Source organism: Phodopus roborovskii, unplaced genomic scaffold (assembly GCF_943737965.1).
Source record: "Phodopus roborovskii unplaced genomic scaffold, PHOROB, whole genome shotgun sequence".
In the NCBI taxonomy this organism is placed as follows: Eukaryota; Metazoa; Chordata; class Mammalia; order Rodentia; family Cricetidae; genus Phodopus; species Phodopus roborovskii.
Window position 1 is genome coordinate 12,830,738 of NW_026126413.1, and position 24,711 is coordinate 12,855,448.

Sequence of the window (24,711 nt, forward strand, 5' to 3'; positions counted from 1 at the left end):
ACAGTCTGTATTGAAAACTATCAAATATTACTTAAAGGAAGACACAACTGAGGGCAGATAATGTTGCCCTGTTGGTTTCTGTCAACTTGAAACAGGCTAGGGTTACCAGGGAAGAGGAGCCTCAGTGTAGAAAATGACCCATCAGGTTGCCTGTAGGAAAGTCTGTAAGGTATTGTCTTAAATAAAGGCTCTTGAGGAAGGGCCCAGCTCAGTGGGGACAGTGCTCCTGGGCAGGTAGGTAGTTGCCAAATAAAAAGTCAGCTGTAAACTGGGGTGTAGGTGGCACATGCCTTTAATCCCAGCACTTGGGAGGCAGAGGCAGGCAGATCTCTGTGAGTTCGAGTCCAGCTGGTCTAAAGAGGGATTTCCAGGAATGATCCACAACAATATAGAGAAACCATGTTTCAAAAAACCAAATATAAATAAATAAATAAATAAATAAATAAATAAATAAAATAACAAAGAAAGAAAAAGAAGTCTGCTGTATATGCAACCATGGAAGGAAACCAGAAAGCAGCCTCCCTGGTCTCTTCTCCAGTTCCTGCCTCCTGGTTCCTGCCTGAGTTCCTGTCTGAGTTCCTGACTTCAGTGATGGACTATGTGACCTGGGAGTTGTAAGGTGAGAAAAGCCCTTTCTCCCCAACTTGCTTCTGGTCAGAATGTTTTATTACAGCAATAGAAACCTAAGTAAGACTTTAGTGTTCCCACTTTTCCTTTTCAGGAGAAGCTAAGCCCATCCCCCTTCTCCTTCAGGCAGTCAGGGTGCAGATGATTCTAAGCACTGTCTTACATAGACACCATCATTTACCAGTAACAAGTAGTTGAAACTCCCTCACTAACAAGCTTGAGAAATGATTACCAATGGTAAGGTTTTCCTAGTTTTTCTGAGTTACCTCAAACCCACCCTATGATCGGGGCCTTTCACTGATTTATCCACTGGCCCAGACAGTGAAAGTGTTTAGGCTCTTCTATCAGGACACATTCATGACCTTGTGCCCGAGAAGTTTCATCCATCTAAAACTAAGAACGAGAAAACACGGTGTCAAGCAGAGAGGTTGTGTGACACTCAGGGATACCTGGAAACTGGTTTATCCCTGAGAGCTCAAGAGACCGCAGGGCAGGCAGGGAGAGAAGCAGCTGCTGTTCTGCTTGGCTGAGCCTCAGTCTGCACAGGGAGCACTTGGTGACAGAGGTCTTATTCAGCTCCAGAGCAGGGCGGATGCTTTCCAGAAAGCCGCTGCTGTGCATCAAGCGGAGCTCGATATCCTGCGATGCTGAGAAGACTTCCGTCAGGACCTGGAGCAGTGCATGGTCTGCTGGACCCATGTAGGCCACTCCAACTTCCAGCCTAGGGATCTTGTACAGCTTGGGTGACAGTTTCCAGTACCCAGCACTGATGTTGGGTTGGGCCTGGTGCTGGATATCCATATAGTTCTTTATTATAGCCTCTTTTTCAGACAAATTTTTCTCGCATTCATTAACAGATTGAAAGGCAGATGCATACTCCTCATCTATAGTTGGTGGCTGGACTTTCTCAAAACATTTTTCCATGGATGAAAAATCTATACTCCTCACTCTGTTATTTCCACTTATGGAGACCTGTACACTCCTCAACTGTAGCAGGCTTTCTGGGTGGTCCCCAAAGTACTGTAAATTCAGTGCATTCAAAGCCAGTGTTCTTCCTTGAAGGAATTGCAAAATAAACGGAGAACACGCAGCAACTGCATTGCTTTTGTAAGCAAACTTTAGAGCAATATTCAGTAAATTTTCTGAGACGAACGAAGAGAAAGCTTCAGGAGATACCTGCCACAAACCCCTAACAATCTGCATCCTCTCGGAAGTTTCTGGATGGACCTTCCCATGATCCTCTTTTTCAGACATGTCCTCCAGCGACTCTTTATCACTCACCAACCGAAGCAAGTGAGACACAACTTTTGGCCCTGCCCTTGATGAAGGGTGGCTGGAGACATACTTCAAAAAGTTGTTGTAGACACTCACAGCCTTCAAGGGAGAGTTAATTTGTCTCAAATAATCAAGCCCCAGACATTGGTCTTCCTCTCTTTCTGAACCCAGGAGTTCAGTCAGCCTCATGGCAGCAAGAAACTCTTGGAACAAAGGACTTAAGAAGCGATAGACTGGTCTCAGTCTCTGGGCCGTGAATTTGCTCATCAAGCAGGTGTTCAGATCTTCATCTTCATCTACTCCTGCTTCTGTGAGGTCCTCACCACTGAACTCAAAGCAAGACGAGAAAAGCCCTCTCAAGGCCAGCTGGCCACACGAGGACACAGTGGCCTTGAGAGGCTCAGCTGTAGCCTCGAGCTTTAAGAAAAGGTATTTCATATAGGACTGGAAAACTGCCACATCATGAAAGGACTGGTCAGAAGGATTTTGAAACCAGTCAATACAGACTGCTGCCATAAAGAGGGGGGTTTTGTGAATTCCCTGTAAATCCTCATTCATGCCAAAGTAATTTATAAACCTTCGCACACAGATAATATTGTGTGAGAATACCTTCCGTAGTACAGAGATAGTATTGTAGAAGGGAAAATCTTTGATCTCTAGAATTGTATCTAGGTATGGGCGGATGGCCCTGGCCCTGTTGGTATGGACAGCGATCAATAAGCAGGTCTGTGACAAGTAGTTGTTTGTAATCAGTGTTGCTATGGCTTGGGGCAGAGAGTCCATCCCACTGAAATCATCCAACAGGAACAGCACCTGGTGCTTTAAGTGCCGGATGCTGCCGCTCAGGCACACTTCACTAATGCTTCCTTCTGCCTCGGGGAGTTGGGCACCGATGATGCTGGCCAGTCCCTGGTCTGGCCTGGTGGAACTAAGGGAGATGTAGAAGACCAGCTGGAACCTGTTCAGCAGGGGACAGCACCCTGACGCCCAGAGGAAGGCTGTTTTCTTCAGGAGGGTGGTCTTCCCACTGCCCATTTCCCCCTGCACACACATGACAGCGTTGAGACTGGTGAAGACCTCGGGGAGCATCAAGGCCTCTTGCACCGGCCGGCTGATGTGCTTCGAGACGATGGACAGATCACAGCCGAGCAAGTGGTCAGTGCCTAGGCCGGAACACACCTCTGGCAAATCCATGTGGCGGAAAGTGGCTTTGGTGTAGGCTGCTCTCAGCTGCTCACTCAGACTCTTTGCCTCTTGAAGCCACTGGGCTTCGTTCTGAGCCAGGTCTGTGGGGAGGAGGCAGGCACTGCTCGATGGACATTCACGTCCCTGGGCTTCACTTGGAGCAACTTCTGTGGGGGAAAGAAGGGAGACCCAGTAGGAAATGCAGTCAAACCTCTCGATCCCAAGGCTCTGTTCTTTGTTACATGGTTTGCCTGTCTGCTATGGATGGGTTAGGACTTTCCTCCAACGTCCGTGTTCTCCCTAGGGATCCTCTCAGACCTTTTCATGTCTGATCATGTGTCCAAGTCTCCTATTGGCCTGGGACTTAGACATAATGTGTTCTCTTAAGATTACTCTGGCACCCTAGTTTCCATTTTAGATCTCAGGAAACCAGCTTGTGGCATGATGCCTCAACACTGGCTGGTTTGGATCTGACACAGGACTGCTGTCATTCATCCTGCATCCATTCTCAAGATGTCACAGGAATGCTGACACTCTGTCATCCACAGAACTCCTCCATGTTAGTACTCGCCTCTCTAGGAGCTCCTTGGACAACTAGAAATACCCTTTCCTTTCCATCCCTAGGTACAAACCCACATGATCCATGTTGCTTTCAAGTTCTTACCGACCCCAGGAGAGAGGGCTGCCGCTCCACCCTCATGATGGCCTCCGCCTGTGGGGTCCTTTGAAAGAGAAACCGTGTATTAAATCAAAACTGGGTCTTAAATCAAGATTGCATATTATAATATCACTGATACTATAATCAGTGTTATCAATCAAATTGATAATATAATCAATCAAAACCCAACATCTTCTAAACACAGCCTACACTCGGCGCTTGTTGAAGGAAGGAGTGCTCTACATATGGAAGAATAAATCTCACACATCTGCAAGAGTGTGTTCCTAGATGGTACATATGTGATACATACATCCTCTCTATGGTGGGTGCTATGTGGGTAATCAAAATCATAAGTTGTAGAATAAGAATGGCCCTGCAAAAATCATTAAATATTCCGTCCATCTTTGGTTATTATATAACTACATGCTTCATATCATAAGCCCGGACACAGAGCAGTTATTACACAAACTGCACTGCAATAAAGTACAAAAATCAAATGGGAATGGCAGCGGACCCCTGGGATCCCAGCATTTGGAAGGCTGAGGCAGGAAGATCACAATTCCCAGCCAGTCTGGGATTTGAACATAGCAAGTTCAAAGTCAGCGTAGGCTACACAGTGAGAATTTGTTCCTAACATAATTCCCACCAAACAAAATAAAACTTGCCTTGTGTATCTCAAAAGAAGCAAGAAGACAAGCCTACTATCCTCTGAAGATCACAGATGGGTCCAGTTAGTCTGGATGTTTGTCAGGAGTAAGGCTTAAAGAATTTCAACTACAGACTTCTCATAGGAGGAAGAGTTGACTGTACATTTTATGAAGCTAACGAGTGTGACTCTCCTGACCATTGTCAAGTTCCTATTTATACCTATCACTTGTGAGTGCTTATTTTAGACACTTGTAGAATTTATTTAGTTACAATACATTTACAGTTGGCAATTGCTCAACAAAACAGTGTTCAATCACAGGACCACACACAGCCAAGCAGAGAAGGGGCGGTGTCCATTACCATGGCTTCTGGAAGTGGGCAGTGGCTTTGAAGGGCTGAAGTCACTTCTGTCGAGGACTTCAGGGTTTGAAGAAATACACAGCTAAACAGGGAGATAAAAGTCATAAAATAGTTTCGTGCAATTAAGTGCTTGTATTGAGTTTTAAAGAAACATGAAGATTGGGTCTCACCAACTCCCGGGAGTTTCCTGGATCTGCTATGAGTACACTAGACCTGGAACCACCCTGAGTCCCCACCTGCTTGATCTATGATCAGATCACCCGGCCTCTGCTGGAGGACTACCCTGAATCCCCGCCTGCCTAATCTTTGACTCCCATCGCTGGGCCCCTGCCTGAGGAGAATCCTCCTAGAGAGCTTGAACCACCCAGAGCTACAGACAGGGAACTCCTGACCTGCCTAAGCCTACGGTGGGGTGAGGGAGTAGCGTAGAGAGAGAGAGAGAGAGACCCCACCTGCACCCACTGGACGAAGCGATGGGAAGATGGCAATACAAGAAAACACCTAACAATAGAAACACAAGCATGACACCACCAGAATCTAGGGACTCTACACCAACTATAACTGAACACTCCAAAGCAGATGAAGCAGAAAAGAATGACTTAAAAATATCTTCATAAAAATGATAGAGGCCCTCAAAGATGATATGAGAAAATCCCTTAAAGAATAGAAGTAAAAACAAATAAAAAATTGGAAGAAATAGAGGAAAAATCCACGCAAAAATGCAAAAAATGAACAAATCTCTTAAAGAAAGTAATGAAAGCCAAGAAAAAACAATCAAACAGTTGAAGGAAACAACTCAAACAGTTCATAACTTGAAAACTGAAATAGAGACAATAAAGAAAACACAAACTGAGGAATTACTGGAAATAGAGAAACTAGGCAAATGATCGGGAACTACAGATGCAAGCATAGCCAACAAAATACAAGAGATGGAAGAGAGAATCCCAAGCACTGAAGATAAACTACAGGAAATAGATTCATCGAACAAAGAAAATCTAAACAAATCCTTAGCACAAAACATCAAGGAAATGTGGGGCATCGTGAAAAGGACAAACTTAAGAATAATAGGCATAGAGGAAGGTGAAGAAGCCCAGCTCAAAGGTGCAGAAAACATTTTCAACAAAATCATTCAAGAGAACTTTCCCAATCTGAAGAAGGACATGCCCATGAAAGTACAAGAAGCATACCAAACACCAAATAGACTGGACCAAAGAAAAAAAGACCCCTCAACACATAAAAATCAAAACATCCAATATACAGAGTAAAGAAAGAATATTGAGAGCCACAAAGGAAAAAAGGCCAGGTAACATATAAAGGCATACCTATCAAAATTACACCTGACTTCTCCATGGAAACCCTCAAGGCCAGAAGGTCCTGGATAGATGTTCTCAAGTACTAAGAGTCCAGGGACGCCAGCCCAGGCTACTATACCCAGCAAAACTCTCAATCACTAAAGACGGAGAAAACAATATATTTAATGACAAAGCCAGATTTTCACAATACCTATCTACAAATCCAGCCCTACAGAAAGTTCTGGAAGGAAGAGAAATAAAAATAAAATTGACTTAAAAGGGGGTGAGAGTAGCTCAATAGTAAAGGGATCGTCTAACTTGCCCAAACCATTTGGATCCATCTCCGACACTGGAAAAAGAAAACCGCTGAGAAAATCAAATCATAGATAACAGCAATAGAAAACCCTAAAGGATTCTAGAAAGATGAGGACAGAGGAACTAGCTTGCAATCAAAAGACTCATAAAGGCATGGGATCATCAGGTACAGTGGTGTCTCTCTATAGTGCCAGCCCTTGAGAGGCTAAGCCTGGAGGATCATGGGTTCAAGTCCTACTGTGCTAGATAACATTTCTACAGTGGTCTGGGCTCCAGAGAGAGATCCTGTCTTTAAAAGCGTGTGTATGGACCCAGCCAAAACCAAGATCTAACTATGATGAGAAAAAAACTAAACAGGGCCCTAGGGCGTCATGGGAGAAAGGACATGAAGATATAAGGAACCAAAGGAGTGTCCAGGGACTATCCACAGGTAAAGCAGGGTCAGTAAGGGAATAACTGATGGAGTACATTCCAAGTCAGAGAATTCACTTTGCTCACTTGGGAAAAAACTTGGTGTGATCTTCTAATGGGTCATCACCTTCCTCCCATTTCCACATACATCCTCCACAGGAAAAGCACCGGACAGTGTCATTTTTGCCTAGAGTAAGAGAATATGGTCAGTTCAACAGCACACCCATCTGTCACCTCACAAGCAGATAATAACTCCAGATTTTACCACTGAAATCCTGCTTGCATCTGCAATTGGATTGAGTGGCAAAGACAGGCACAGCTCACGCAGGACTCTTGATCCTTCAAGGGGGTGGTCGGGAAAAGTCCTCGGATGTCCCTGTGCACATTTGGCTTTGATGAGCACCCTCTCCCAAACCCATCATCCTGAAAGATTTGTCATCAGAATTGGGAACACAATCTTTGTGAGAGCAGAGATTTCTGTCTGATTTGGACACTAGTGGCTTTCACAGACGTAGGCGATCAACAAGCATTTGATTAATGAATAAATTGAAAGAATATACTTTTAGCTGGGGGCGAGACAGAAGAACACATTTAGGAGCCTCTATGCGAGCTAGATTACGAAGAATCACTTGTCTCTTCTCACATTACTGCTGCTGGCTGTGTTTCACTAGAAATAGAAGCATGTCATTCGTGAGCTCGGAGTAAGGCAGGCAAGAGGAGACAAAGGGTTAAGACCCCACGGTAAGATCATTTGTGCCAGTGGAATATGTCTGTTGGAGGAAGTCACTGCAGAACCCACAAGTTCAGAGGCTGAGCTATGGAAAACTGGAGATCTTATGGACTCCCAAAGAGACCAATGACAAATGAAGTATAAAGAGAAATGCAAGGCCAGGATTAGAGCATGTGGTAGACAAAAAACACCGACTGAGGAGCCAGGGAGATGCTCAGCATTTAAGAACATTTGTTGTTCTTACAAAGGAGTCGGGTTTGTTCCAGCAGCCACACCCTGTCTGGCCTCTGAGGTCATCACATAGGCATGTGGCGCGCGCGCGCGCGCGCGCACACACACACACACACACACACACATAAATATAAAAACGAAGAGAATACAAAGCTGACTCACCTGTGTAGAAAAGGCCTGCTCTGACCATAGCCTCAACAGCCCCAGGTGATTCATGGGGCCAGTCCTTAAAAGTGTCCCGCCTTAGTTCCTCATGAGCGAAGACGCTGTCATTGCTGTAGGCTTGGGAAGACAGACACAGGTGAGGGCAGCAGGCTTTGATCACAGTGTTCAAGCTAGCTGTGTGTAGGTGGGAAGCCCTGATGGCCTCTGCTTGTGTAAACATCGTGGAGGGTGCTTAGAAAAGCATGAAGGAATAAAGGATACAAGAGCGACCGTGTTAGAACTGCGGCAGCAGAGTGGCAGAGGCTGGGGTACTCCATTCACTCTGTTCATGTCTGTGTGTGATCAATGTGTTCAGATTTAACTTTAGACTGCCTCTTGATCCTAGGTGATCAGGACCCGACTAAAGCAAGAGGAGATTCCTGTTTCCAGAGTCAGTGTCAAGGTTAGAGACAGGCTCTCATAAAAAGTCACTGTGACAGCTTGCTCCTCGAGACGACCATGCTGGGGGGGGTCCCCACCTCATGGGGCCTGCCTCGTCCTGGCCTCTGGACCCTGAACGTGTCTTCTGCATGCTGTTCCTCGCCATGGAAGCTTGCTTGCCTGTGTTCACACTTAGCCTAGGATTGAGATTCTGTTGTTGTTTTGCTGCTTTACATACTCCTCTGGGGGAGAGCGCATCACGTTTTGATTTAATTGAGAAAAAGATCTTTAAAGTTTAGAAGCCTTTTGTTTTGTTTTACTTGTGACTTCTATTAAGACACAGTGCATAGGGGTAGGCTCCACTGTTTTCCTTAGTGCTCACACGGCGTGTGCTCCTGTTGGAGCAGGGTGGCTTCCTTCTCTGTCTGATTGTTTCCTTACCTCTATGAGGAAGCTAGCTGAGGACTTAGGGTTCTTTGTGTTCGTGCGTGTGCAGGTACATGTGAATGTACGCATTCATACCTGTGAAAGTCAGAGGACAACTTTCCCTAGTTCTCTCTCGTTGGCAGGGGAGAGAGTCTCACTTCCCTGGCCAGGTGGTCCAACCTCAGGCATCCATGTGTCTCTGCTTTCCCAGTCCCGGGATTACAAAGCACAGTGGCCCCTGGTTTTGGCACATGGGCTCTAGAGATAAAAAGCAAATCCTTGGGTTTCCAAGGCAAGCAATCTGCACTCATTGCCCCAGCCCTGACCCTTATAGTTCTTTATATGGTCAGTATACTCAGCACATTTCTTCCCAGGAACCATGCCCTTCACTTGTTTACAGTGACAAAAGCATGCTGGGGGACACTGTGGACTCTCCCAGGGTTGCTATGGTAACTTTCATGAGCATGCAACTTTTTGAGAAGCTCATTCCCTTGTTTGCAATGTCACCATTCTTGTAGACTCTTGCATATGTGGCCAAAGAAACAGCTCCGCTTCTAAAGACCTGGAGAACAAACCCTGACTGCTTCTCCTTTTCCCTTTGTGTTTGTCATTTCAGCAAATTACTGCAAAATGGGGGGTCTAGCTAGAGGATGGTGTGTGTGTGTGTGTGTGTGTGTGTGTGTGTGTGTGTGTTTCCTATGTGTATGTATGTATACTGCATGTATCCAGTTGACCCGAAGAGGATGCCAGATCCCCTGGAGATGGAGTTACAGACAGTTGTAAGCCGCTACCATGTAGATACTTTGAACTGAACCTGAGTCCTCTGCAAGAACAGCAAATACCCTTAATATCTGAGACATCCCTTCAGCTCCATGTGTATTGAGGAGAACAGTGTTTAGCTTTGTAACTTAAGCTAAAGTATCCTTCAACTTGTGCTATTTCTGTCTCAGCTTTCTTAGTGCTGTGATTACTTGGCACTAATCTTAGAATTTTTTTTCCTCTCAGTCTTGTTTTTGAGCCAGGATTTCATGTAGCCTATACTGGCCTCTAACCTGATATCATAGTCAAGCTCCTCTTTCCACTTTCTAGAGCAGGAATGACAGGATTGAGCACCACACTCAGTTGACCTTACTGAATTATAATTGTTTTCATCCCGTCTACCTGCCCATGTCCCTGAATTCTGCTGGGACTGCCCTATTTGCTAGAGATGTGCTCTACAACTGAGCTAAATCCCTGACGCTAAGGTTTTATTTTTCTTTCTGTGCTGGGATGGAACCCCCAGGGCCTTACCCATGGTAGGCAAGTGAGTAATAGCTGCAGACCTGTCACCTCATTTTAATGTGATTATTCCTTAGTGACTTAACAGTGCACAGAGCCACTGAAGAATGCTTTGGGGGACTGGGGGTGGAGCTCAGTCGATACAGCACACTCTTAGCATTCAGGAAGTCCATGGTGGGTTCCATCCCTAGACACTGAGAAGCTTCCTATGAGCACTCAGCAGGAGAACCAAAAGTCAAGGTTCATTCAAGTTTGAGGCCAGCCTCGGATAGGAAACACCATAAAAATGCTTCCAAAACATTTTATCCAAGATTTTAGTTGTTTTAAGGGAAGCATCAGTTATGGCACCAGCCCTACTATAGTTAGCTATGCTCACCTATGCTAAAAACTAAGCCTCTTTGATGGCTCTGTGGTATAAATGTTTGCCGCTAAGCCTGGCAACCTTTTGATTAATTCCTGGAGCCCTCACAGTAGAAGGAGAGAGCCAACCCCTATAAGTTGTCCTCTGACGTTTGCACCATGACACATGGGACCCATGAGTGCACACACATAGTAATGAGTAAGGAAGTGAGTGTGGATTTAAAATTCCCTTACTTTTAAAGATTCATTTACTTTTATTTTTGATGTAGGTGTTTTGTCTACATGTTTGACTGCAGCACAGGTGTGCAGAGCCCATGGAGGTCAGAAGAGGGCACTGGATCCTCTACAATGGGACTTGCAGAGTTTTCCAGCTGCTCTTTGCAAGAGCAGCAAGTGAGGGTGAGCACTGAGCCAGTCATTCCATAACAGGGAAATCACTTACGAAAGTAATGTTTAAAGCAGGTGGACCAGCACTGGAGAGAGAGATGGCTCGGGGTTAAGAGCACTTGCCGCTCTTCCTGAGGACTGGGTTCAGGGCCCAGCACCCAAATCAGGTGGCTCACAACTGCCTGGAACCCCAGCACCAAGGGATCTGAGCTGCTAATCTGGCTTCCAAAATCTCCTGTACACATGTGGCACACACAGACATGGGCGGAGAGGAGTAACATAAAAAAGGAAAGAAACAAGCAAAGCGTTTGGAACGTGCCTGAGGTTTTACCTGACACCATAGGTAATTCTCTTCCGACCCAGGAATTCACAAAATGTTCTCCCTGAGGGGAGGAAATTCAGGTTACTGATTCATTATAAAAAGTACATCTGCCTGTGACCTGCAACTGACAGATTTCCCCCACTAAAGTGAAGTTTCATCAGGGCAGCAGAAGTGTTGGCAAAGCAGTCCTTCAGTTTGCTTTCTATTGACTTGGGGATTTTATATATATATATATATATATATCCAAGTCCATTTAAATGAAAACAAACATTTATAGACAATATTGGGGAATTTGGGCGTCGTTCTTTCCAAACTACTTCCTGCTGGTAAGGGGCGCTGTCATGGGGGATTCTAAGAAGATGCAGAAATCCTGGCTGTAGTCTGTAAGGCTGCCTTGTCCAGCTGTTTTGAATGTAGGATCACCTGGTCCTCTGTTTCAGGTGGTCTGGCGTGATCAAACCACATTTGACTTGCAGTACAAAACATGTTGACCTCTGGCAAAAGGGAACTTTCTTGGGTCTCTCTTCCCACACCCAGCTCTTCAAGAGAACTGCAGTCACACACACAGAAGCATTTTGACTCTGGGGAACTGAGGCCCGGGAAGGGAGCTCACCTCAGAAGGACCTTTCCAACTGAGCAACTCTCCCTGTGAGGAAGCTGCACCCAGACTTCAGCCCCTGACTGCAGATGCTGCTTCTGAGTCACCAGCCATCACACTCTCCCTAGGCTTCCATCTGGATGTTTCCCACTGGATGCCACTAGGAGTCCTTACTAGTTTGAGGCCTACAAAACCAGGGCGGGAGCCAGCTCTCAGTGCCCTGCTGGCACCAGGTACTAGGACAGAAGACTGGGTCGGGCCTGCTGGCTGAGGCAGCAGAAGGAGCCAGGGCAGTGGGCTCAGAGGGAAGGAGGCAGCAGAAGCCACCCAAAGCCAGCCTGGAAAACTCCGTCTACATGGTTCCAGCTTTGCAGATGACAAGAATTTTGTGTCTCTACTCTGCAGATGAGAGGTGGAGAATGAATCCATGAAAAAATAAAAATCCTCACCCTGAGGATTCAAATATCACTAGATAATGAACATACCCTAATGGAAAAAAATGGTTGTTGTGAATTACCGTTACATGCACAAATCCCTCGTAGCTTTTAATATACTGGGCAATTTCCTCTGAGGACTTCTTACTTTGAAGAAATTCACACCTATCAATAAAAATATAATTAAAATGTATCCTAATACTGTAACAAAGGTTTTTTTTATGTTACATAAATATTTGTTAAAAATCCATCAAAATGTTGAATTTGATACTTCATAAAACAGCCAAAAATTTCTTGAAACCTCATGCTGTTAGAAAAATTTAAATTGCCATTGCTAAAAGAGAACCCCAGACTTGAAAAACCAAAAATAAAATTACATTAATGGTAAAATATATTATTATGTAAAATCAAACTATGTGCCCATTAGTTTTTTTATCAGCTTGACACAAGCTAGAGTCATCTGGGAAGAGGGAGCTACACTTGCGAAAATACCACTATCAAATTAGCCTGTAGGCAAGTGTGTGGGGCATGTTTGGTTAGTGACTGTTGTGGGAGGGCCCAGTCCACTGTGACCACCCTGGACAAGTGGTCCTGGGAGGCATAAGAGATGTAACTGGGCATGAGCCTAGGAACAAGGCAGTAAGCAGCTACCTTCAATGGTCTCTGTCTGTTCCTGCTGATGTCCCTCAGTGGTAGACTGCAATCGGGACATGCAAGCCAAATGAACCCTTTTTCTCAGGTTGATTTGGTCATGGTGCAACAGAAAGCCAACTATATCAAACCTTCATGTTATTTTAATTATTATTTCAAGACAGGGTCTCCCTGTGTTGCAGTGGTGATGTCATATTCTTGATCTCAAGCAATCCCACCACTTTGGCCTCTAGAGAATCTTCGACGGCAGGCACACACTACTGTAGCTTACCGTTCTTTTCTTGAAACAAATATGCAATATAATCAAAGATAGTGATTCACAGTAAGCAGAGTGTAGAACACATGCACACACACACACACATACACACACACACCACACACACACATTCTCTCTCTCTCTCTCTCTCTCTAAATCAATGTAAAAAATCCCAGGAATGGAGGGATAAGGACCTTTGAATGCTGGCTAAGATATTTAATGCTCATCTTTGTAAGAAACATAATGATACTGTGGCTCTTTTCCTTTTTTAAAATCATGATTTAAAGTTATATGCTAAAAGAATAACAAATGGAACAACGTGTTAGCTGGAATTTGCTTTGACATAACCCAATCATTACTATTCCGAGCCGATGGCAGGAAAGAGGTGAAATATGACTGGGCCAGGCATGGAGAGGTGCTTATTATAATTTCTCTACTTTGTGAGATTTCCATAGTGAAGTTTGAAAGCTAGTTATAGGAATGAATGTGTATCTGGCAGAAACAAAAACAACAGACACACAAAAACACCACCAAACACATTATTAAAAGTAATTAAAGTACAATTCCTTTACTAAGCAGAGCGAAAGAGCACTGTAATAACAGAACTCGGAATCTCAAATAAAACACAGTTTCCCCTCCTGTGTGGTGACATAGAATCTGGTCTTCTTGCGGTTTTTGTTTCTGTTTGTTTAAGTCAGGAAATGGCCTTGGACTTCTAATTCTGTCACCACCCTCCTAGCACTGGTTTTACAGTTGTGTGCCACCACTTGTAATATTTCAAACAAAACTATTTTCTTTCACGTATATACAATTTCCATCCCTGTGCAGATTAACTCATTTGTTAGTTAAGGTAAATCATAAAACCGCTACTTGACAAGACATACTGTAGTATTGGGGATACAAAACAAAACAAAACAAAAACCAACATTTAGCAGGGTGGTGGTGGCGCTTGCTTTTAATCCCAGCATTCAAGACAGGGACAGAAGAATCTCTGTGAGTTTGAGGTCAGCCTGGTCTACAGAGTGAGCTCCAGGACAGCCAGTGCTACACAGAGAAATCCTGTCTTGGGAAAAGCAAAGCAAAGCAAAACAAAACAATATTTGATAATGGTTGAGAAAGGCCAGAGAGCCTGTACTTAATGTCCTTTCAGAACCCACAACCCCCTTTGGACAACCACTTACAGCTGCAGCTGTAAGAAAATCTGACCCCTTTGCCTCTGTGGGCGCCTGCACTAACTTGCACAGACACACACACACACACACACACACACACACACACACACACACACCAATAATTAAGAGCAAAACTGAGAAGTTGGATCTGGGAAGACACCTCAGGAGGTAAAATACCTCAGCATCACCGTGAGGGCCTGAGTTTGAATCTGTGTTGCCCATGTAAACGCCAGGCCCAGCCCACCATGTCTCTGACCCTAACCCTGGAGGAATGGAGACAGATGGATCCCAGAAAGTCCATCTCAAAATATACAGTGGAGAATGATGAAAGAGGTGGGGACCTATGTCAACATGACTTCCACAGGCATGCACGTGTGCACATACACACACTACACACCAACAACACACACACATAAACACCCTCTGCATACACCGATACACTATACAGAAAATATGAAAATTAAAAAAGCAAAAATTGCATAAAATAGAAAAAGCCATTTAAGTTCATTTAAGTTCATATGATTTAAAGCTTTCACTGTGACCGGATCTTCGTTGCTTGAAAAATTCTGGAGTGATCCCATATTGGAGAAGAGAACTATCAGAACTCAGGTGGTGTTCCAGCATGGTCTTTTGTCTCCACTTCCAGCTTAAAAAAAAAAAAAAAAAAAAGCAAACAAACCAAAAGCAAAACTAAACCTGAAAATAAGAATAAAGTGTTTGTCTGCTTACTTGGGGAACCACTTGGCATGCTCCTTCCAAGGATCGTCTCCTTCTTCCCAGTTTCCCAAGCATCCACCACAGGAGAAACACTGCACGGTGTCCCTTTTGCCTACGGATGCAGTCAAGGGTTCTGAGTGGCCAGCAATGACACCAGGTGTGACCTTGGAGCTGATCATATTGTACCAGAACAAGACAGACTCCAGCATGCCTGTTTTTCCATGACCTCTCTGGCTGAACCCCTGTCCACAGTCACACTGCCCTAAATGACCCCTTGTGAGCTCTAGACCTCCGTCCCCAGCCATGGCCTTGTGTTTACACAGCCCTCACACCCTGGCTTCTCAGAGGGAGATTCTGCTCTTCAGCATTTAGGACCAAATTGATGGAGAAGCAGGCAAATGCTAGGACTTTGCTGGAGTGATGCAGTTAGAAAGCCTAAAAGTTAGCATTGCCATGTCTTATCTATGGAAAGGGAAGCACATATTAGAATTCTTTGAATGTGGGTGAGGTCACCTATGAAATGTGGGGGAAGGGCAAACTAGTCGAATTAGAATTAGCTCAATCCACGCATAGCATAAGTGGGTACTCAGCACATCACAGATGCTGCTGTAATTGTCGTTCACATCTGTCCTAACCTTGTGTGTGGCTAAGCCATTCCCAAGTACAGTGCTTTCAAAGGCAGTTTGCCCGTGGATGGGGGCTCAACAAGCAAAAACAGAATCTTTCCAAAACAATAGAAATGAAACGAATCAAGGAAATTCATGAATAGTGGTGTTCATGAAACTGGGAGAACGTGGGAGTTAGCAATCTCATGATTCATTTTCAGCACTTTATGAGTTGAACAAGTGTTTCCTGAGTGTTTTTGCTGTTGTTTTCCAGTGCTGGCACTAAGGCAATGGCAAAGTTAGCCCTTTAGCAATGAGCTACACCTCAACCTCCAGTTAACAGTCTCTAACTATTCTTTTATTTTACACTTATTTGGTAAGCTAATAATGCTACCCTAAAAGTAAGTGGAGTAAAATTATTAAAGTTGATGTTTAATGAACCATATCTCCTACAACACAATTAACACATAAGAAATGACTAACAAGAGGCAGTAGACGAAGAAGAGCAGAAGGAAAAGGAGGAAGAGAAAGAGGAATAAGAGAAAAAGGAGGAAGAGGAAGAGGAAGAGGAGGAGGAGGGAAGCTGGAGAGATGGCTAAGTGGTTAAGGGGGTTGCAGGGGACTGGAGTTTGGGTCCCCAGCACCCACTTTAGACAGTTCACAGCCACTTTAAACCACTGCCTCAGAGGGTCTGATGCGCTTTTCTGGATTCTATGCATCTCTGCACCCCCCACACACAAATACATATTTAAAAATAAAATAGGCTTATAGCTAGTGCAGCAATTAATAATTGACAAATATCACTAATAAAAACATGAGACTAAACTTTCATTCAGTTTTACAGAAGGCCCTCATAAGATGGAACCCAGTTACCTGCCTGTAAACACAAAGCCAGCTGCTGAGAGGACACGTGGCGATGTCCCGTGGGCATAAAACGGCCAGTTCTCAAAGGACTCCAGTCTGGCCTCCTCTTCTCGGTACCTTGCTCTGTCACCTCTCAGCTTCTCCGGAGTCTTCACCCTTACCTCATACTTGCCAATGTTACCAACGTCTTTGCCCAAAAGGAACTCACATTCGGGACGCAATCGCCTGTGGCTTTCTATGGGGAGATTCCTGAGTCTCGTGCAGAAGAGGATTAAGCTACAGCAGAAGCACTGAACCCCAAGTTTCACCCCAGTGAGGTAAAACCCAGCGGCTGCCATCTCCTGTGGCGTCCATGATCTGAATGTGTCGTAGGTCACAAAGGTCTTTAATCGTTTGGCTTCGCTGCGCATGTGAGGGTTAAAGCCTTTCCTCATCTTCATTCGCTCTTGGTGCTCTTCTTCTTGTTGTCTCTTTAAGACCCGAAGGGCATCCACGCCAAGAAGAGCAGAGAACTCAGAGGCCAAATCATCATCAAATTCGGAAATCCTCTCCTCAGAGGTTCCTCCCTCGGCGGCCATTTTCTATCGCAAAAGGAAAGCAAGTGATTGGTGTCTGTAATGTGTTTAATTATAGAGAGTTGTGTCTCAGGGCCAGAGAGATGACTCAGCAGGTAAAGGGACTTGCCACAATGCCTATGACGTCAGTTTGCTCCCCAGGATCCACATGGTAGGCAGGAGACTAGCAACTTGTAAGTTGACCATTGACCTCAACTTGTGAAAGACAGAAAGAAGTTGCTTGAGAAACTATGAAATACCACTATTCATCTACTTAATCAACAGATATTTGCTAAGCACCTACCTGTGTGTTAAGCAATGGGCTAGGCATTAAGGACTGATGATGTACCAGAGAGGGACCTTACTCCACTCATGAAGACTTGCAAACATCCTTTAGCTTGATTACGTTCTTTTCTTTCTTTCTTTCTTTCTTTCTTTCTTTCTTTCTTTCTTTCTTTCATTCTTTTTTTTCCTGAGACAGAACCTTGCATGCAGCCCCTTCTAGCCTAGAACTTAAGGTTGAAGCAGGCAACCATGGTAGAGAACTTAGTCTGGACCCTGTTTGGTTGTGTAATAATGTCCTTGACATCCTAAGTTCTTCATCCGTGCACACCCTTCACACAGACCTCCTTCAGAACCCGGTTTTCACTGGGCCACTTGTGGCCTCTGAACAAACCCACAGGTTTCCTACCCTTAGTAACAACCATGTTTAGACTGTCCTGTCTAGTCAGATAGCCCCAATGTACTGGCATAAGACCATTGGAAAGGCTGAATTAGCCTGAACTGGTTTTGGATGCAGGAAGGCTAAACTGTGTCTTTAAATGTTTGAGGAGAATCCCTGTTCCCCACTTTGGGTGTGTGTATGATTAAATCACATGCGTTCTAGGAAGTGACATCCACAGTGACCAAGGACTTGCATAATCCAAGCTTGTCAGTCACAAGAGTGCCCTTGCTGGTGACCAACATTTCCTTCTCCCGAACCCCATAAAAGAAATCTCCAAATAATAATTAGAGCTTTGAATAATCTTGCTCATGTGGTTCACCTACTGTAAACCCTGAAGGGAGTCGGTGCCATTGTTTCATTCCAGATAAGGTTACCTTGATCGTGTGCCAGTCTATGTAGGCCTTTATTTCCACATGGAACAATCCAACCTAAGGCCTCTGCCTCTTGGATGCTAGGATGTTTAGAGGAAGGTGTCACCATGCCCACCTCCAAGTGTGAATTGGAGAGGCAATATAGAACATGGGCATATGTTTACCATGTGTGTTAAAGGAAAAAAAATATAAAATTCTATAGCCTGATAGTGACAATTGGATAATATTCAGTTAAAAAAATATTCTTAATGATTTTTTTTTAAGTATGTGTATGTTCCAGAAAAGGAGTTGAGTCCCCAGGAACTTCAGTTACAGGCTGTTGTGAGTGGCCTGGCCTGGGGGCCATGAGCCAAAGCCGGTAGCTTTGCTAGGGCAGCTCCCACTCAACTGCAAAACCCTCTCTCTAGTCCCTTGAAGCCGTTGTTTTTACTGTGTTCATTTCCCAGGGTCAGTGCTCTGCTTGTGAACTCCAGGGGCCCCTGTTTCAAGCACGTATCTGAGTCCACAGGGCAGCTGGGGGCCTTCACAGGTTCCTGTACCTCTTTACGATGGCGTGCATAGAGCTCCTCCTGTGCACTTACAGGGTGGAGATGTCCTATCAAAGGGAAAACACCGATGAGCTCAGAATGGTGCCAGACCTGGACTATGACCTGGTGCCAAGAGCGGGAGGAAGTGGCTCTGCTTGACATTTTATATGATGTTTGCACCATGCCCACCTCCCCCTATGTTCTTACAAAGCTAGCTCTTCTTGAGCATGCTCCCTGGGTGGAATGAGGCCCAGGTGGGGAAGGGCTTCCAGTCTTCTACCTTTCATGTTAGTCTCTGGAAGCTCCATCTTCTCCAGGTCCCTAGTCTTCCGACTCAGGAGCATAATTAATTATTGTAACAGCTGCTGTAGGATATATGAACCACTTTTCTCTTGGCCCTCATTGCCATGTCTGATTTTCTACTGTTCTGATGAGGACAGGAGATACAAACTGATCAGGCTGTGTTAGGGCAGGTAACTGAAAGACAAGTAGCTTCCTTGACTGGAAGCCGGAAGCAGCCAGACTGACTTGTGACCAACTCCTAAATGACTTCAGGGTCTTAACACTTGAGAAGTTAATGGTAGGTAGCTAAAGAGAGCCCAACAGTCTTTGAGGCATGAGGATGGCCCACTCCCTTATGGCTGGCTTTGGACATTACTTCCTATCACAAAGCTACTCCTCAAGACTATACTTTCAGGGATCATGTCTATAGTTTGTTACAAAGCTACTTCCTCTTGGCTAAAAAGAAAAAAAATGAAATCCGAGGTCTATTTCTGGCCCTGGGTAGAGATGTGACATCCTCATCTGTTCCAAAGATTGCAACATCGCTTATCACTATCCTTTATGAGTTACTAATTATTACTTCTAGGTCTATGCATCACCTGGCCTGGAGACTACACTGACTCTCCTGAAGACAAGCTAAGCAATGGAAGGAATACTTCAGCCCTCAGGGAGAAGATGTACTTCTCAGAAGCCCCTACTCCCTCTGCAGTTGCTTCCGGGGGGAGTCCCACAAAGCCTGCCCACTGTTTTGAAATCTGACCTAAAGGTGCAACTTTTCCTCTGCTTTCTACTTTTTCACACAAGCATGCTGTTCTTGACAGTCTGGACCTCCTTACCGTTCTCTGCAGACTCTTCTCCTATGACCCTGATGCCCCACCCTTCATGAAGATGCTTGCAGATCTTCATTGCTAAGCCTGCCTGTTCCATTCTCCACGAGCATGGTCTTTTCTCCTCAATCTCTTTCCTCCTGGCAGCTGCCAGGATTTACAGCTTGCCTGCCCTGTTGGTTGTGACTCAGACTCTAATAAAAATGGTTCTGAGTCCTTTAAAATATCTTGTTATAAGGCTAAGAGCCCTGGTAAGAAATTCGTATTTCCCTGGCAACATTTCATGTATGAGTGCATGTGTGCGTGTGAGTGTGAACATGTGTGGCGTTTGTGAAGTGTGAGTGCATATGTGTACGTGGTGTAAGGGCAGGTGCACACGTACCACAGAGCTCATGGGGAGGTCAGAGGACCTTTAGAGTGGGCTCTCTTCCTTCCAGCATCCCTCCATGGTGGGATATGAGTCAAGTCCTCATGCTCAGAAGGCAGCACTTCTACCCGCTGGGCCACCTCGCCCCCACCTCTTCTGTTTTGGAAGTTTGCTCATACTTCTTAATGGCTTAATTACTGCCCTAATGGAGAAGACTCAAGTCATTGCCATTATTTTCTTCATAAATAAAGATGAGTCCAATGTTCTATATTTTTTAAATAAATCGTTCCCACATTTTTCTTATCGTCTCAGAATAAATTCTTGAAATAAGAATTGCTGAGTTAGCCACATGCTAAGAGAGGGATCTTGTGAGATCTCTAGTAGGACACATCCACGAAGAAGGGAAAGGGGAAAATAAGGGGTGGGGGTGGGGACTTTAACTGGCAAGAGAGAGGAGAATGCAGAGGGAATCGGAGGGAAGAATCAAGATCAAACAGATTGGGGCTGGAGAGATGTCTCAGTGGTTAAGAGCTGCCTGCTCTTCCAGAGGTCCTGAGTTCAATTCCCAGCAACCACATGGTGGTCACAACCATCTGTAATGAGACCTTGTGCCCTCTTCTGTCCTGCAGGGATACAGGCAGACAGACAGAACACTGTGTACATAATAAATAAATAAATCTTAAAAAAAAAAAAAAAAGATCAAACATCTGGAAGCCTTCTCCCGAGGATCAGCTCTCATAGTCTGAAAGTACTGTGCAAGTTACCAAGGGAGGAAAAGCGATCAGCACCCAACAGAAAAGCCTATGGCCCTCTGCAATGACAGACTCAGTGAGGTATATTTACTCACACGACAGGGAAGCTGCACCCGTGAAATCTCAACAGTATGGTCACCTACACAAGCCATGCAGAATGACACTAGTTTGACATGCCCCTGTGTATGGGGGAAATGTCACAAGACCTCACCTCTTTGAAAAGCAGTAAGGTGATGAAGAGTTTCTGAGAGAGGGAGATTTACCAGTCTTCATCAGGGAAGAGTCCCTGATATGTTGTCCAATCCCAAGTAGACAGTCCTAGCACATGTGAGCAACACTAAATGAATTCACTTAGGTGTGCGTGTGCGTGTTTATATGTGTATGTGTAATAACTAAGGAAGGGGTCATGAATTTGAGAGGGAGGGTAGAAATGATATAAATACTCAGATATGAAGCAGTCAAAAAGTTTTAAATAAGATAAAATTAGGAATACCTTTGTATAAGCTTATGACTAATCCACACACTTCAGTACTCTCGGAAAGAATATCAAATCCACCTTTGGGTAGAGTTAGACATGGCCCCTTCACAAAATGCTCTATTGACCCCATTCTATTTGGAATTAGCCTTCCTACCTACATTTTGGCAAAAACTGCAGCACACTGGAGGGCTTCATTTGTTTTCATTTTGTTTGGGGACAGAGTTTTGCTCTATGGCCCCTGTTAGCCTCAGCCTACAGAGCGGTTGGATTACAAGCATGTACCACCATTCCTGGCCACGTTGAATCTCTTAAGATCAGACATACTCTCTCATTGGACAATATCTAGGAGGAGTTTCCATAGTGTAGTAGATACCACATTTAACTATTCTTAATAAGATAAAAAGAACTCTTTGTCACTAGCATGTAAAATGTTCCTCTGGAGTTCTGTCAATCCCCAGGCTACTCACCTCTGTGAGTAGTTATTTTTATAGTTGTCTCCTGATTCCCCCAACCCCTTCCAGTCTCCTTAGTGATTATGACACAGAGGCCATGTTCTCATCTATAGACACAATTGCCCAACTCTGGCCCCTTGCTCCTTCCCTTTCCAGAAGGCACTGGCCATGACTTGGCAGCCTAAGGCTTTGCTTAGTTGCTTTCATTTTCAGGAGGACAACCTGTACTTTCTTTTTCTGTTGCTGGGATAAAACGCCCTGACAAAAGCAGCTCACAGAAAATAAGGTTTTTATTCTGGCTTACAGTTTGAAGATCTTTATTCCACCGAGGCTCTGTAGACTTGGTGTCAGGGGCAGGCAGCCGGCGCCGGTCACAGAGCATCAGCTGCAAGGAAGCAGAGAAAATGAACAGGAAGCCACACCGTGCTCTTAAGCCTCAAAGCCTGTTCCAGTGACCCACTTCCTCCACCAGGCTCTGCCTCTTAAAGGCTCCAAACTCTTATCACATAGCACCCCGGCTGTAAAGCAAATGCTCATACACATGAGCTGCTTGCAGGAGGCTTCACATTCAGAGCACAGCATAAGCCAAGATACAGTGTCCTCACTAACATCTGTATGTGAGCGCTCCCACACACTCGATCCATGTCACCTTCTTTCCTTCCTGAAAGATGCTTATAAATCTTGTTTACTCTGTGTGTGTGTGTGTGTGATTTTATTCTTTAAATGAGATTGAACCCAGGATCTTGAGTATGCTAGATAAATTTCTCCACTGAGAAACATGTATTCTTTTCATTTAGAGATGTTTGCTCAGGCTGGCTTTGAAATTGCCTTGCACCCCCAGAAGACCTAGAAACTGCAATCCTTCTGGTTCAGCTTTCTGAGTGGCTGACGTTATAGTGTGTACCATCACTCTTGGCTTCTGCTTATATATATCTGCTGTTTTTGAGACAGTGTTTCACACTGTAGACCTGACTTAGTAAGAATTCATTAAATGGGGTAGAACTGATGGAATGAATTCACACACAGATACACACAAAGGGATGTATTAAATAGACTAATGGGTTGTGGTCTGTGTAATCCAATGAAAATGTGTAATCTGATGGAAAGGCAAAGGTAATTGTTCAGTTCACAAGATTGTGTGTCTCAATAGATTCAATCGGGTGCTGAAATTCCAGAGAATTTCTAGAGATGTGCTAGTCTCTAGTCTACATTGATTCTTAAAGAAGTAGGTGCTAAACCAGCGAAGGGATGGATGCCTCAGGAATAGGGCAGATGAAATTGCCGATGAGTGTGAGGGCAAACAGACAAAAATAAAGGGTCCGGGTCCGTCTTCCATGTCCTTCATGTGTGCTGCCACCAAAAGGTGGGGCCCAGATTTAGGCCGAGTCTTCAGGCCTCAAATGAGCTGGATTTAAGGTGGATCTTCCCACCTCCATGATTCAATTAATTAAATCTCTCTTAGGCACCTACAGCTGTTTGGGTTTTAATTTATTCCAGATGTAGTCAAGTTGATAACCAAAACTAAGTCATCAGAGGACTTGAACTTGATATGGACCTCAGGCTTCTCTTGAATCCCTGATTTTCCTGTCAGGGCTGGTATGATTGTATTTTATTGTATCCTTGCATAAAGTATTCAAAGAGTAAAATAAATCTTCAAATATATGATAATCTCATAAACATATGGTTCAACTTGTGTTTCAAACTAAGAGAATAGAAATATAATTTTGTTTTAAGTATTGTAGGCACTTGAAACATTCAGGTTTTTTGATCATTCAATTTTCAATTATTGTAGAAAATAAATAATATTCAATGATTTCAAAAAAAAAGTTGCCTTGGTAAATGGTTTCTCTTCACAGCAATAGAACACCAACTAAGAAACTTCCTAAAATGTATACATATATAAAAGGAATTTAAATGCTATCACCATATAATGAGGGAAACAATGCCCAGTTAGATAAACCAGGGCCAGAACTGGATTGCATCTGTTGGTTCCTTGGCCAGAGGGGTCCCATAGCCAGCCACACAACACCACAAGCTATTGTGGAAACCATTAGTTACTCACCACAACCTGATGGAAGGCTCTATTGCTGAAGACAACACTTAACTATGTCATTGGACATGGAGAAGTCTACCAGGTACCTAACCTAGAAGCTTCACTCTAGTGATTAGTACTCATGGTGCTGGATAGTACTCTGCATGAGACTGGAGGAGAAAAGTGACTGTAAATATCACACAGCTACAACAGTGGCCTTTCCAAATGACCTGCTGGTACAATGGTGGCAGAAATGTTAAGGAGGTAACCACTCCTTGAGATGGAATCCATCCCTGACGCAGCTAAGGTGACCAGGTGCCAGAGAGGAAGCTGAGAGCTCTACATCTGGATCAGCAGGCAGCAGGAAGAGACAGACACTGCTGGGCCTGGCTTGAGTTTCTGAAACCTCAAAGCCCACCGCCCCCTGTGACACACTTCCTCCAACAAGGCCATGCCTCCAATGCTGCCACTCCCCGTGTGTTAATGGGGGCCATTTCCATTCAAACCGTCACAGAGGGATTTTCTGAACTGCTTCTTTTCACTTCTATAACCACGCTTGCTTGAAGAATCCCTAAAGTTTTGCCGTATAAAGGTACCTGAGAAATTGGCTCAGCCTGATCTGTTGAACCCTGCCTGGGGGAGGGGGGGGAGGAGACAATCATAGACAATGAAGCTTCCTTTGATGTGCCCATAATTTGTGGCAGGTGGGATCCTCATGTCTGTGGGATCCACAATACCTCCTAACACAGGAGTCACCAAAAGCTGGCTCCTACCTTCGTTTATTAAAGTAGATACTTGCAGTTTTCACTGAGTGGTGTTTTAGTTATCATCTGTAAGGTGTATTATGTAGAGTTATCGTCACTTTTTAGAGACCCCCAAATTTTGGTATGCTTTCATTGTAGAAATGTTTAATTTTATAATTTCTAGGGTGCTAGCTTTAATTTCTGATTTTATTATG

At 44.4% G+C, this 24,711-nt stretch overlaps 1 protein-coding gene across 1 annotated transcript in view; it reads right to left on the reverse strand.

The window, feature by feature from the left end:
- The window catches only part of LOC127220960 (baculoviral IAP repeat-containing protein 1b), a 35,224-nt gene extending 13,126 nt beyond the window's left edge, over positions 1-22,098 (reverse strand). Inside the window, exons 1-10 of the mRNA XM_051182841.1 lie at positions 22,026-22,098; positions 16,401-16,968; positions 14,931-15,030; positions 12,206-12,287; positions 11,100-11,151; positions 7,895-8,014; positions 6,859-6,958; positions 4,754-4,835; positions 3,752-3,809; positions 1,077-3,254 (exon numbers count right to left, since the gene is read on the reverse strand). Coding sequence (XP_051038798.1) covers positions 1,077-3,254; positions 3,752-3,809; positions 4,754-4,835; positions 6,859-6,958; positions 7,895-8,014; positions 11,100-11,151; positions 12,206-12,287; positions 14,931-15,030; positions 16,401-16,965 — 3,337 coding nt within the window. The 5' untranslated portion in view covers positions 16,966-16,968; positions 22,026-22,098. The remainder of the gene's footprint in view (positions 1-1,076; positions 3,255-3,751; positions 3,810-4,753; positions 4,836-6,858; positions 6,959-7,894; positions 8,015-11,099; positions 11,152-12,205; positions 12,288-14,930; positions 15,031-16,400; positions 16,969-22,025) is intronic.
- Between the last annotated feature and the right edge of the window lie 2,613 nt (positions 22,099-24,711).